Source organism: Crocodylus porosus, unplaced genomic scaffold (assembly GCF_001723895.1).
Source record: "Crocodylus porosus isolate Cpor-Errol unplaced genomic scaffold, CroPor_comp1, whole genome shotgun sequence".
Lineage (NCBI taxonomy): Eukaryota > Metazoa > Chordata > Crocodylia > Crocodylidae > Crocodylus > Crocodylus porosus.
The window spans coordinates 10361355-10373526 of record NW_017728926.1 but is presented as its reverse complement, the minus strand read 5'-3'; the positions used below and the strand labels follow the sequence as shown (position 1 = coordinate 10373526).

At 51.4% G+C, this 12172-nt stretch overlaps 1 protein-coding gene across 4 annotated transcripts in view; it reads right to left on the bottom strand.

Annotated features, from left to right (window-relative positions):
• Nucleotides 1-7155: 7155 nt before the first annotated feature.
• Nucleotides 7156-12172, bottom strand: part of SPEN (spen family transcriptional repressor) — a 78955-nt gene continuing 73938 nt past the window's right edge. For 2 of the 4 annotated variants that reach the window (XM_019541430.1, XM_019541432.1), the window contains 4 exons: nt 11738-12151; nt 10158-10352; nt 9483-9641; nt 7156-8315 (listed from right to left, as the gene is read on the bottom strand). In XM_019541430.1, coding sequence (XP_019396975.1) covers nt 8184-8315; nt 9483-9641; nt 10158-10352; nt 11738-12151 — 900 coding nt within the window. In that variant the 3' untranslated portion in view covers nt 7156-8183. The remainder of the gene's footprint in view (nt 8316-9482; nt 9642-10157; nt 10353-11737; nt 12152-12172) is intronic. The other 2 variants (XM_019541431.1, XM_019541433.1) reach the window with 2 other exon arrangements.

The window sequence follows — 12172 nt, the reverse complement described above, 5'->3', positions numbered from 1 at the left end:
CCTCACTTCTGGGCCCCTTGGCTCGCTCTCTGCGTGCACGCGCTGGCCCCACGGCAAGGGCAGTCCTGCACGGCCGCGGCCTCACGGCCTGGTGGCCAAGGCCCCGCGCTGCCAGGCAGGGCCTGGGGGTTTGACCCTGCGCAGGGGCGGCATGCCCCGGGCCCGGCTTTTCCTCTTGCTTTGCCCAGCCGCTGCGGGCCGAGGGCCATCGTATTTGCCGTGCCCGAGAGGACTTGTTCCAGCCGCCCGTGCGCCAGTCCAGAGCCGTCGGGCTGGAGGCCGGGACGTTTGTTTGCGGCCACGGAGCTTCCTGGAAGGAGCGATGCCGCGTGGCTTGTCCCCCGTGGGCTGCGGGCACCGGTCATGTCCGGCTGCTCGGCAGGGCCCGCTGCGGGGCCCCAGCTCCCGCACGACCCCAGCCCGGGGTGCAGAGAAGGGGGCGCGGAGGCCTCCAGCCACAAGGGAATCGGGACCCCGAGCCTGTGCTTCCCAGCACCGGGCCCCAACCCCGGCTCTGGGGGAGACCTGGGCTTGGGGGGGAGCAGCAGCCTCAGGCTGCGCTCAGGGAGCTGAACAGCTGTGTCCTGCACAGCTCAGATACGTGGGGACCCAAGGAAGACCACCTACCCAAACACCCTCCCTAGGGCCTGGCTCAGACCGAGGCTGAGCTGTGGAGCTGCCTCTGGGGCCCCAAAAGGCAAAGGACTGTGAGCTGGGCAGCCAAACCTGGATCTGCACCCCAGGGCCTGCTGTCCTCCTGGAGGGGCCCAACGCTGCACCCAGGAATTTCTGCCATGCAAAGGCACAGGAGCTGCGCAAGGGGCAGGCTGCGGGGCGACTCTGCTTCACCCTGCGCTGGGAGGCAGAGCCCTGCTCTGGCTGTGGGGGGCCTGCTGAGGTTCCGGGGTCCGGCGCTTCCTGTCCAAGGCTGCACAGCAGCTCCTCTGCCCTCGTGGCAGGTCCCCTGCCCTGTGCTGGGTCATGACCACCCATGGCTGCGGGCTGGATGCAGGCCCACATGCAGCATCACCTCCGCCAGCCCCGACCCTGTCCCTGGGCAGCTTTGCCCATGTGGGGTTTTACCGTTGTAAAAGATTTACCTTCTTTCCGCGGAGAACTAGGAAGAATCTGCCGAGACCCGCGGGTGCCCTTGCATGCGTCTTTGCGCATGTCTAGCTCAGCCGTCTTGGACCTGTTGAGACTACAGGGAGCCCCGGGGGAGGCTGGCACGGTGGGCAGCCCCCTTGGAAAAGCCATGCCGAGCTCTCGCTTGACTGGGGCAGCTCCGGGGAGCACCCCAGAGCTGGCAGGTTAAAGCCTGACTTTGTCTTGTGCATCCCGGATCCACATGGATGTGGCATGGATGCTGCGGCCCTGGGTGGAGAAGCACTGTGCAAAGCAAACAGTTCCAGGCCACTCGTGCACGCGCGCTCACACACACACACGCACGCACACACACACACACACACACACTTTCAAGCATGCGCACGCAGACGCACACATGCACCCATGTACTTGTGCTCATGCACACACATATATGCACACTCATACCCATGCATGCATGTGCTCAAGCATGCGCACATATACACACATACACATACTCTCACACACACACACTCACACTCTCTGCAGGCACAGCTCACTCCTGCCCCATCCCCAGCATGTGCTGCCTTCCAGCCCCTTCCCAGCCCCTGAACACCGGGGAGCAGGGGGCGTGAGGCTGATCCAACTACACGTGGACACCTCTGTCCCACAGTCTAGCCACATGGGGGGATCCCCAAAATCCAGCCATATTAAAGGGGGGGGAGGGGGCTTATCCAGCCACATTAAAAGGAGAGCCACACCTCTCCCCCGATCAACACCCCTATAATTCAGCCATGCCGGTGCAGGGGTTACCCTCCCTTAAAGCAGCCACTGTGGGGGAACGGTGATGCTATAATGCAGACACGAGGTGGGCACGCCATAATGCAGCCACCTTAAGCGGGGGGATGGGTCGCCCCCACTCCAGCAAGCTTGGGGGTGACTCTCAACCAGCCACATGGGGGAACCCCATATCTACCTGCATTAATGAGGGTTGGGGGGGGCCCAGGGCCAGTGTTGCAGGGGTAAGCACCCCATAAATCCAGCCATGTGGGGGGAATGCCCCCTCCCCCAAAATAGCCACATCTGGGGGAGGGGACCTAGAATCCAGACACTTTTTGTGAGGTACCCTGTAATGTTAAGGGTTTTTTGGAAGGGGGATGGGAGTTAATCCACCCACATTAAACTGTGTGTTGGGGGGAGGTCATCCCCATAACCAGCCCCACTGCTGGCAGGGATTAACCCATAATCCAGCCAGATTCTGTGGGGGGCACCCCCTAATCCAGCTTCATTAAGGGGTCTTGGGAGGGGTGTTAGGGGTGGGGGGAATGGTCCTGATCCAGCCCCTTTTGGTGTGGGGCTGGAGCCAGGCCCCCAGCACTCAGCCTCCCAGTGCAGCCAGGACCAGCTGGTTTTCTCTCCAGCTCTGCCACAGCCACGCTGCCGTCCCTAGTCATATCCCTTTGCCAAGCTGCACAGCTGTCTCTCCGGCCCACCAGCCCATGGGAACCCGGTTTCCAGCCCATGTTTCTCCTGGTGCTTCTAACTCAGTAGCAGCGGAGCCAGGAAGGGGATGGCTCCCTCTGTAGCTACCCAGGTCTGTGCTGTCCTGCTATAGCAGCCCCTGAGACAGGACCTGGCTCAGTGGGCCGTGGGTCTGACCCTGCCGACAAGTGAGCGGACGCCAGGGACCGGCAGCTGCTGCCATAATGGGGCCCCTGGTCCCAGCAGAGTGCAAGACCCCTGCAACGAGGACTGACAGCCACCGGGAGCTGCCCCAAGCCCCTGGCTCTCAGGAAACCTGGGTTTGGGGGTAACAGCAGCGTCAGGCTGTGCTCATGTGAGTTGTAGGGAGGCCAAACACATCCCCCCTTTTTAAAATAAAAATCCTTCCCTGCAAGATGCAGCCACTCCCCTCCGCTGTCCCACTCACCAGGGGCTTGCTACTGCGGTCTTTTCCAGCCATCCTTCTCTATACAGTAAGCGTGTGCGCGTGGAGCGTGCTTGAGATGGGCCGCAGCACGGCAGCAAGTAGGAGCCTTCCTTTAAGGCTTATTTAAAGGTTTGAGCGGCTGTGGCTATGAACAGCCCCCGGTGCAACAGGATGATGACAGGTAGCCTTGCAGAGCTCCGTCCCTGTCGTTGGTTCCCCAGCCCCCGCCCTGTTTGCTTTCTCCAGGTCCCACCACCTGGCAGATGCTCAGTCCCACGGCTCCTGCTGTATTGCCAGGCGCAAGTCAGTGTGGATCTCGTACATGGGGGGCAGGGAGATAAAACCAATAAAGCCCCCAAAAAAGAATCGAGTCACTGAAAAGGCCCCCAAATCATCCAGGGGGAATGGGGGACGCCAGCATGATCTCTCATTTTTAAAATACAAACCACCCAACTTTGTCGGTTGTGCCGTTTTTCAGAGGTTCTCTGGATTTCCAGGTATGCGACTGCTCTTTCAATCATCCCCGGCTGCTCAAGATCTCCCCGGGAACGCCTCCACTCTGGAAACGTGGCAGTTTTGCATATTTTTTAGAGAGCCACAGAGCAAAACCCAAAATGGGGATTACGGGGAAGTGCAGCAGGTCCTAAAGCAGTTACACCAGCCGGGTTGGGAGCGGGGATTCGGGTTAGATCAGGCCCTTGAAGAAGCCTGCCCGCATCTTTGTTGCGCTGAGCCAGCTTCGGGTGCTCGGAGCAGCTGTTCTGGGTGTACATCAGTCTTGCCCGGGGTGCGCTCCCAGGAATATCCCAGAATGCACCACTGGGGGGCACCTGCAAATAAGCTCCATATTTCTGACACAAGAAACGGTGCAACAGCTCTGCAGGCGCAGGCCCATTTGGCAGCCTGTGAGCGCCTGAAGTGGGACAAGCAGAGTCGTTTGAGCCCCGTTTCACTCAGCATTCATGTTGGAGCCGTTCACACGTGAGCAAATGCAACAGCTAGAGCAGAGCAGCGAACATGTGCTCCAGAGCACTGAATCCCCCTCCCCATTGCACAGGCACGATGTGGCGCCTGCCCTGCAGTGCCAACTCTTCCCTGTACCGAGGGGCTTTCAGATCACCGTGGCCCCGTGGCTCCTGGAGGTCCAAATGGGGAACAAGCCGTGTTCCCTCTCCAGGCTGCAGGCCGTGAAGGTTGGCAGCTGCAATGCCCCGCTTTCCCGGAGTCCCTGAGGGCTGACCACTTCCATGCTGGTCCGTCCTGGTCTGCTTGAGGCTGGGGAGGAACAGACGGTCTCCCAGGAGAAGCCAGGCCTGACTCCTCAGCTATGTCGGCTCTCCGGGAGGGCCGCGCTGGGTTTGCAATAGGGTTTCTAGGCTCCCTCCTGCAGTGCATTAGCAGGACTGTCTCTGCGCTCTCAGGAGCCAGCCGTCACTTTGCCCATTGCGTTCCTGAGTCCTTGGATCATGTGAAATTCAAGCCAGCGGCTCTCACCAAGCCCCCGCGGGCGCCCAGTCGGAACCATCACTCCAGTGCCAGCCTCCATTTCTGCTTCTAGGCATCATCCAAACCCAAGAGCCTCTTGCGCTCCAGAGGAACAGATTCCCTGTTCAGCCCAGCCAGGCCAAGCAAGTGGGTGCAGCCAAGGTGGGGAGGAAGCCACCAAGACCCCCCTAAGCACTGCATCCTTCCTCGGGCCTGGGGGGTCCTGAAGCCTCCGTCGGTGGGATGTGCCGGGTCCTTCGCTGGATCCTGATGGATCAGCTCTGTGCAGATGCTGATGGCAGACGGGGCAGCAACCCACATGCAGGCGCTCCACAGGCGAGATGTGGACGAGAGAACTGTCCGGCCTCCTCCTCTGCCGTGCTGCTCCGAGAGCGAGCAGAGACACAACTGATGGCTTCGGTTTGAGAGAGAAAGTAGACCCTTAGGCCCTCGAGGTGGAAGAACCAGGAACGCAAGGAGGAAAGGCAAACTTGTGGCCACATGTATTTTCTTTCCTTCCTCTTCACTGTGGTTTTGCTGGTGTGGTTCGGTATCGCACCCCGTAGCTATGGAGGCAAAGCAAAAGCCAACAGGCTCTTTCATCGAGAAGGCTGTACCTTCCCTCAGTTCTCTTTCTACTGAGGGAGGTGGGTGCAGGTCCAAAGCAACAGACCTGTGGGTTTCACATCTGAAACCAAAGCTCCTATGTCCACCGCAGAGGCAGGGAACTGAGGCCCAGACAGATGAAGTAGCCTGGCAGTTTTGGCAGAGCCGGAGATAGAGCCGACATCTCCAGTCTTCCACGAATGCTCCAAGTACCCTCCTCCCCGCTCCAGTGGCCCAAGTGGTAGCAAACACAAGAGGCTTTTTGGAGTCAGAAAAAAGTCCGTTTAAAAAAAGAAAAGGAAAGAGCTTGGTTAAAACTTTTGTGCCCTGAACACTCAACATTCACCACAGAGATCTATGCTGAATGCAAAGGCAAAGACAGTTCAGTTTGCATTTGTGGCCTGGCTTCTTTCTCATCCTCATGACAGCACTGCACACAACACCTACCGATTTTGTTTTTTAAGCTTACAGCATAATTGATGCTTTTATTTATACCATCAATTAGCCCCCCATCCCATCAAAATGAAAACTCAATTTTAATACCTTAGAGAGCTCCAGAAACATTCACAGACGTTTGCAAAACTGCTTTCCCGTTCCTCTGTTCCTGCTTCTGTATCTCTTTTTAGTGGAGCTGGCGTCTCTCTCACATGGGGACATAATAACACTTCCCAGATGGAAAAGGCAAAGCAGGAGCCAGGGAAGCAACTGGCCCAATTAGAAAAGCACTGATAATTAAAGAGGTTCAACACAGTTGTGATTCAGGTTCCCTACTCTCCAAAGCTTTTAGAGAAACTTAATCGCTGTTAAACCAGCTGGTTTAAAATGATCTGGTTTAAATTAACAGCTGGTTTTAAAAACTGCTGAATACAGAATGTCACACTTTGCAAATCATTATAGCTAGCTACACACATTTAAAAAAAACAGTAGCATCAAATTGGCAAGATGGCGACTTCCCTGTCTGATGGGTAATTGCATTTTGGCAGTTTTTCTTTTGGCACTTTCTTCTTAATTACATACAGGGATAAAATGTTTATATATGTGTGTATAGATATGTGTATATGTGTGCGCACACAGGCATGCATATATGGGTATGTGTGTATAGTATGTATTCAATTTGCATTTATATAATGCGTGTTTGTGTGTATACAGTGTGTGTATATATGTGTACACATGTATCGAGTACATATATAATTGCGCATTTATATAATGCATGTGTATATATATGCGTATTTGCGTGTGTGTATATAAAATGCGTGTGTATATATACGTTCGTGGGGGGGGGTGTATGCATGTATGTATATGTATGTGGGTGGGTGTATACACACACACACGCATACACAATTGCAGTGCACTGGCGTTTCCCTTAACCAACCACACCAGTTCAGCTGTGGATCGCCACACTGGAAAGAACCCGAATGGAGAGTTTCTTGCAGCTGGGTGCCAGACTCCTTCCCAAGGAGGAAGCCCCATAACATTTTCATAGCGGATATCCATTATCCCTGCAGCCACCTTCCACTTCAGCCCTACTCCTGCAGCTGATACACTGATGAATCCTGCAGAGCAAATCCTGATCACACGCAAGTGTCAGTCATAAGGACTTCCTACAACTCTTGCTACAAAAGCCTTTTTACTGATTTCAGCGATTTGGGGTCTTTACTGATATAAGATGGAGTTTCTTAAAATAATAAACAATTTGTTTCTTCAAACGTGCTCTTTCTTGTTTAAGTTGCTATTGTTTATTCCGTGTATCAAAATTCAAAGTTACCCAGGAAAGAACCAGTATTTTGGAGTTTTACAAATATTTACACCACAAAAAGACAAAGGTGAAGCCTTGATCTGATCCTGGATGAAAACTTGGATGAAACAAGTCAAACTCACCAAGAAAAAAACCCGGCAAAAGCTCCTACGCACAATCACCTGGGAAACAGCAAGCATCCAGCGCAGCGGACGTGGCTTCTTAGTAATGCCGACTGGCCCAAACTTGCACGAGATCTCAATCTGCTTTTAGTCTCCCCCCCATGGAGCAGCTGATGGATCACATCCAGACTCAACATGTTTTGTATTTTTTAATAAAGTTTGTAATCCAATGGACACACAAAACAAAACTGCGCTGAGAAAACAGTTCCATAAATTAATAAGTGTTAGGGCAGGTGAGGAAGAGGGAGGAAGGCGGGTAAAAAGTCTTTGTACAAGTGTATAACACTTCCACATATTGTGAGACGAGGGACGGGGCAGGTAATGTTTAAATGAAGCGCACTTACAAATGAGTGACAATACAAAGTCTGAGTATGAAAATAAGATTTTCTCTGAAAACACATTTTTGGCACAGATTAAAAAAAAATGTATGTTGTGGGGATCTGATTTTTTTAAAGTCAGTATTATATATATTTATATATATTATATATATATTTATATATACACACACCCACTGAGTTCTGCATATCCCACCAGGAAGGAAAATAGCGCTCCCTTTTGTTTTGTTTTTTCAGTGTAAACTGTACATCCCAGATGAAGAGAAGACAACTGCAGCAAGGGAAGTGGAGGAGAGGAAGGGTCACATCCAGAAGAAGAAGAAGAAAAAAAAAAGATACTGTGTGAAATGATCCTTGACCCACAAATTTCAGCAGAAGTTCCCAGGTCCTGCGTTTGATCCACAACGCATGTTAATGTGTGTCAAGACATCCAGAACGTCACAGCATGTCTTCAACTGTGCAAAGGTCCAAGTCACTAATTTAGTGCAAAGGCAGTTCAGGTTCTTTTTTAAATTTTTTGTTAAAAAAAATAGCCATCCTTATTTTCCCCAAAAGGAGGCACAGAAACCCAATACCAGTCCGCCTGCTGAGTGCATCAGTTGTCCGTAAGCTAAAGCAATATGTAAACATACAAGGTAGCAGAACCACTACCCAGCAACAGTTTGATCAGGGCCTGTTAGGGCAGGAGGCTGGTAGTCTGGCAGCATTTTCTTGGTTCATTCGTCTCTCTCTCTCTCTCTTTTTCCTTTATTTTTTTCCTCTTTTTTTGTTTTTTGTTGGGTTTTTTTGCTGCAGGGCCTTGGAAAAGTCAGTAACCAGTAAACAGCTCATACCGATGCGATGACAATCATAAGGTGAGGAGAGATGTTGGAGATGCTGGCTAGGAGGTCTGGAGCTAGACGGGACAGGTGGTTTTCAGAGAATTCACAGGGTGGGAATATCTGCAGAACGTAGGCAGGCTGTGAAGGGAGGGAAAAAAAAACAAAGCATGAAAAGAGGGGCTGGGAACCTCTATATATTACTGGTTTTGCATGTACAAATCTGACAAGAATGGGAGCCCAGACCTGGATAACGCACATGGTGCCACAATAAAGAAGTTCACCTTGACACTGCTAAATTGAACTGTGAAGCAAATGCTGATGGAGAAAGACCACTGACAAAAGCTTCTTTAAAAAAAAAAGGAATAAAAGCCACATACGATGCAGCCCTCACTCCCTCCTCTTTTACTAGGGAACCTACGCGAGATGTCATGAGCAGCAGGCAACCACAAAATCAATCTTTCTCACCAGCTTTGGCTGGGAGACGGGAGATGCTAGTGCCGGTTACAGCCTCGAGTAGCAGGAAGATAAGGTTCAAAAATCGAAAAAGCGGGATGTGCACTGGGGGCAACGCTATTTAGCACTGGTACACAAGGGCACTTTTTCAAATATGTATTGAGGTTGCTTTACTGATTCAGCAGCAACACACGTCTGCTTCTCAGAGCAAAGGATTTCTGCCCCTTGGTATCTAAGCACGTGAACGGGTTTATCACGAAACACAGAACAATAGCTGTTAATAATCTTTTTGAGCGAAGGAACAGCTTTCATAGCACTGGAGAGCTGAGCAGGGTGGAAAGTCATTCCAGCGAATTATTTGTTCCTGGTAAAAACAGAGCAGATTGGACTTGGTGCAGCAGTGCATCCAGGACAAATATTCCGGTGTTATAGAAAAAACCCCACACATTTGGGGAGATGTAATGTTCTGAGATATTTCAGGTGCCCTGGGAAAAAGCTCTTGGACAGCATATAAAAAAACCCCCAAGGATATAAAAGAAGGGCAGGTGTGGAATGCTACTTGCTTTTTATCTTTAAAGGCAAAAATGTATACAGCACAAATATGGAAAGGAGAAAACAAAGATGCTCCCTTTGACTTTTCAGTTCACCTTTGAGATTCCTATTTGGTTTATTTTCACCATGGAAACAACCAGCTACCCCTACACATGCTAAATGTCTCGAAGAGACAAGCATGGACCTCGATCCTAGCCACGCACGAGGGATGCTGGATGGGGTTCCACGCCCCACCTCTACAGCAGTTGTCTACTTAACTTTAGCTTTATCTACAAAGTTTTGCTGTTTCCTTCCCAATACCTGATTAGAGCCGGGGTTGGGAACATTGATGATTCCTGCAGCTTGTTTAGCCTGCAGGTAGCTAATGAATGCAGCCTTAAGTGACTCCGTCTGACTCACTACATCTTCCTGGTCTCGTCCACAAGGCAAGGCCAGTAACAGGCAGTAATCACTCTCCACCTGGAAAGAAATTATAACAATTATCAGTCAAGCACTTGTCAAGAATAGGCTGGCTCCTGATATCTAATCATCCTAAACCCTTTGCTGGAAAATCCAGCTTCCTGCAAACTGTGCACGAGTGCTGTTGGAAAACAGCTGCCGAAATCTCAGCCATTTCCAAAGAAGGTGAAGAAACCTATCAAGATTTTTTAACCTCCAGTTTTCTACGGACTTCTGTTTCCTGCGTTGCTCAGACACTTTGGAGATAACAGAAGTCTGTTCCACGGACAAAAGTGCTTTTTAAGGCACTAACTAACCCCTCTGCTGTTCTCGATTCTAAGGGTAGCATGCAGAATGAAACTGGGCATTAACTTCTGCACTTAAGCCTTAGGTAAAATCTGGGGGCTGGACCCGATGATCTTGCCAGGTCCCTTCAAGCCCTAATGTCTATGAAATCTGTGAAATGAGACATATCTGATGCCTGTGACAATATTTCCGAGGCTCTATGGCCCCAAGCAGCAAAGACGTCAGCCGTACCATCATTCTGCGTGCTACACCCTCCAACTGTGAAGCCTCTAGACGCATGCGCTGAGCAATTCTCAGCGGAGGGCCTCCTTCGGGTGCTGGCAGGGACCGGTGTGCCAAGACGTTGTTACCGGAGACAAAGTGGAGCTGAACCGCAGCGGTGTCGTTCTTCAGCGCCAGGAGGCCCTGCCACACAATTGGGTATTTCTGAAAATAAACAGGAGAAGAGACCTTAATACATATCAAGAAAGAAGGGAAATAAAAGACCTAGGGAAATGCTTGCAGTGAAGAGCTCCCATGTGTACGCTTCTGAGATTCACAGGTCATACTGGCATCACTGCACTGGTTCTTCACCCATGCAGGACACATGACAGACACGCAGGCTACGCCATGCCACAATTAATAGTGCAACCCTTTTTCTTCATGGTAGTCACCTGTCTTGGGTACTTCCCTGGTCCTTTCCTCATGTCTGAGCACATCATAATGTCTAATGCACATATCCTCCGAAAGGCCAGGCAATGCTATTAGTCAAATTTTACAGATGGGAAGCTGAGGAGAGAAACAAAGAGACTTGCCCAGGGTCACACAAGGAACATCGGGCAGAGGAGGGAACTGAACGTGTCACAGATGCCAGACTAGTGCTCTCACCACTGGACCATCCTTCCTCTATCATTTCTCTCAACTCCTTATGCTCCAGTATCTAAGTTTTTTTAAAAAAGGAAAAACCAGCCTTGCAAAGATAACCTTCCCCAGGGAAAGAATGTCTAATAATGCAGTGATTTCTGGCTCAGTGTCTAATAATGAGGGATGTGGATAACCTGGAGAAGGTCCAGAGGAGGGCCACTCATATAGTTAAGGGCTTGCAGGCCAAGCCCTACGAGGAGAGACTAGGGCACCTGGACCTCTTCAGCCTTCGCAAGAGAAGGTTGAGAGGCAACCACCTTGTGGCTGCCTATAAATTCATCATGGGGGCGCAGAAGGGAATTGGTGAGGCTCTAATCACCAAGGCGCCCCTGGGGGTCACAAGAAAGAATGGCCATAAGCTAGCAGAGAGCAGATTTAGACTGGACATTAGAAGGAACTTCTTCACAGTAAGAGTGGCCAAAATTTGGAATGGGGTCCCATGGGAGGTGGTGCTCCCCCCTACCCTGGGGGTCTTCAAGAGGAGGTTGGATGGGCATCTGGATGGGGTCATCTGAACCCAGCACTCTTTCCTGCCTATGCAGGGGGCTGGACTCGATGATCTGTTGAGGTCCCTTCCAACCCTAACATCTATGAATGCAGTGATTTCTGGCTAAGTCTGAAGAGAGCCTGAAACATTAGCACATCTAGAGTGTTCTCACTCTTGCCATATAAATGTGACTATCACCAACTATTCTCTGGTGACAAAAGCATCCAAGAAAGCAGAGGGACGGCTATGTTCTGAAGATGTGTGGTATTTAATGTGAGTGGCAGTACGTTTTGGCGTCACAAGTGGGAAGATCACAGTCAAGTGCCACCATCTATCTCCTCTCCCTTAGTCCCTGCTTGACAGGCATAACAAAGCATGAAGATGACAGCAGCTCAGGAAGGACAGGGAAGATAAAGCTTACCGTTAAGAGCTGAACCATATCCACAGGTCTCTGAGAAACTGGGTGAAGAGAAGGATCCTGTTTCAGAGCTGACTGGGGTTCAGGGCGGGTCAGCGGCAGGCCTGGTGGGGCTCCAGGGCCTGAAGTTGTAGGGATGAACAAAGACTGCTTCGGAACTGCCTGAGGCTGGTGCGGTGATGGAAGCTCCTGTTTCAATGAAATGGCAACAGGTGAAGGGTAGGAGGTCTGGCCTGTATCTGCCTGTGCCCTCTGAAGATGTATGTGAGGATCTATCTGTGCTGCATGCCTATTTACAGTGGTGTGGTGGGTCTGCTCAGGTCCGGCTGCCTGTGGCCCCTTGGAGTCCTGGGAAATCTGAGGAGTTTTGCTGCGCACTGGCTGACCGGGGTGCGAGTGCTCACCTTCCGAGAGACCCTATAAAGCGGAGGGGGGCAG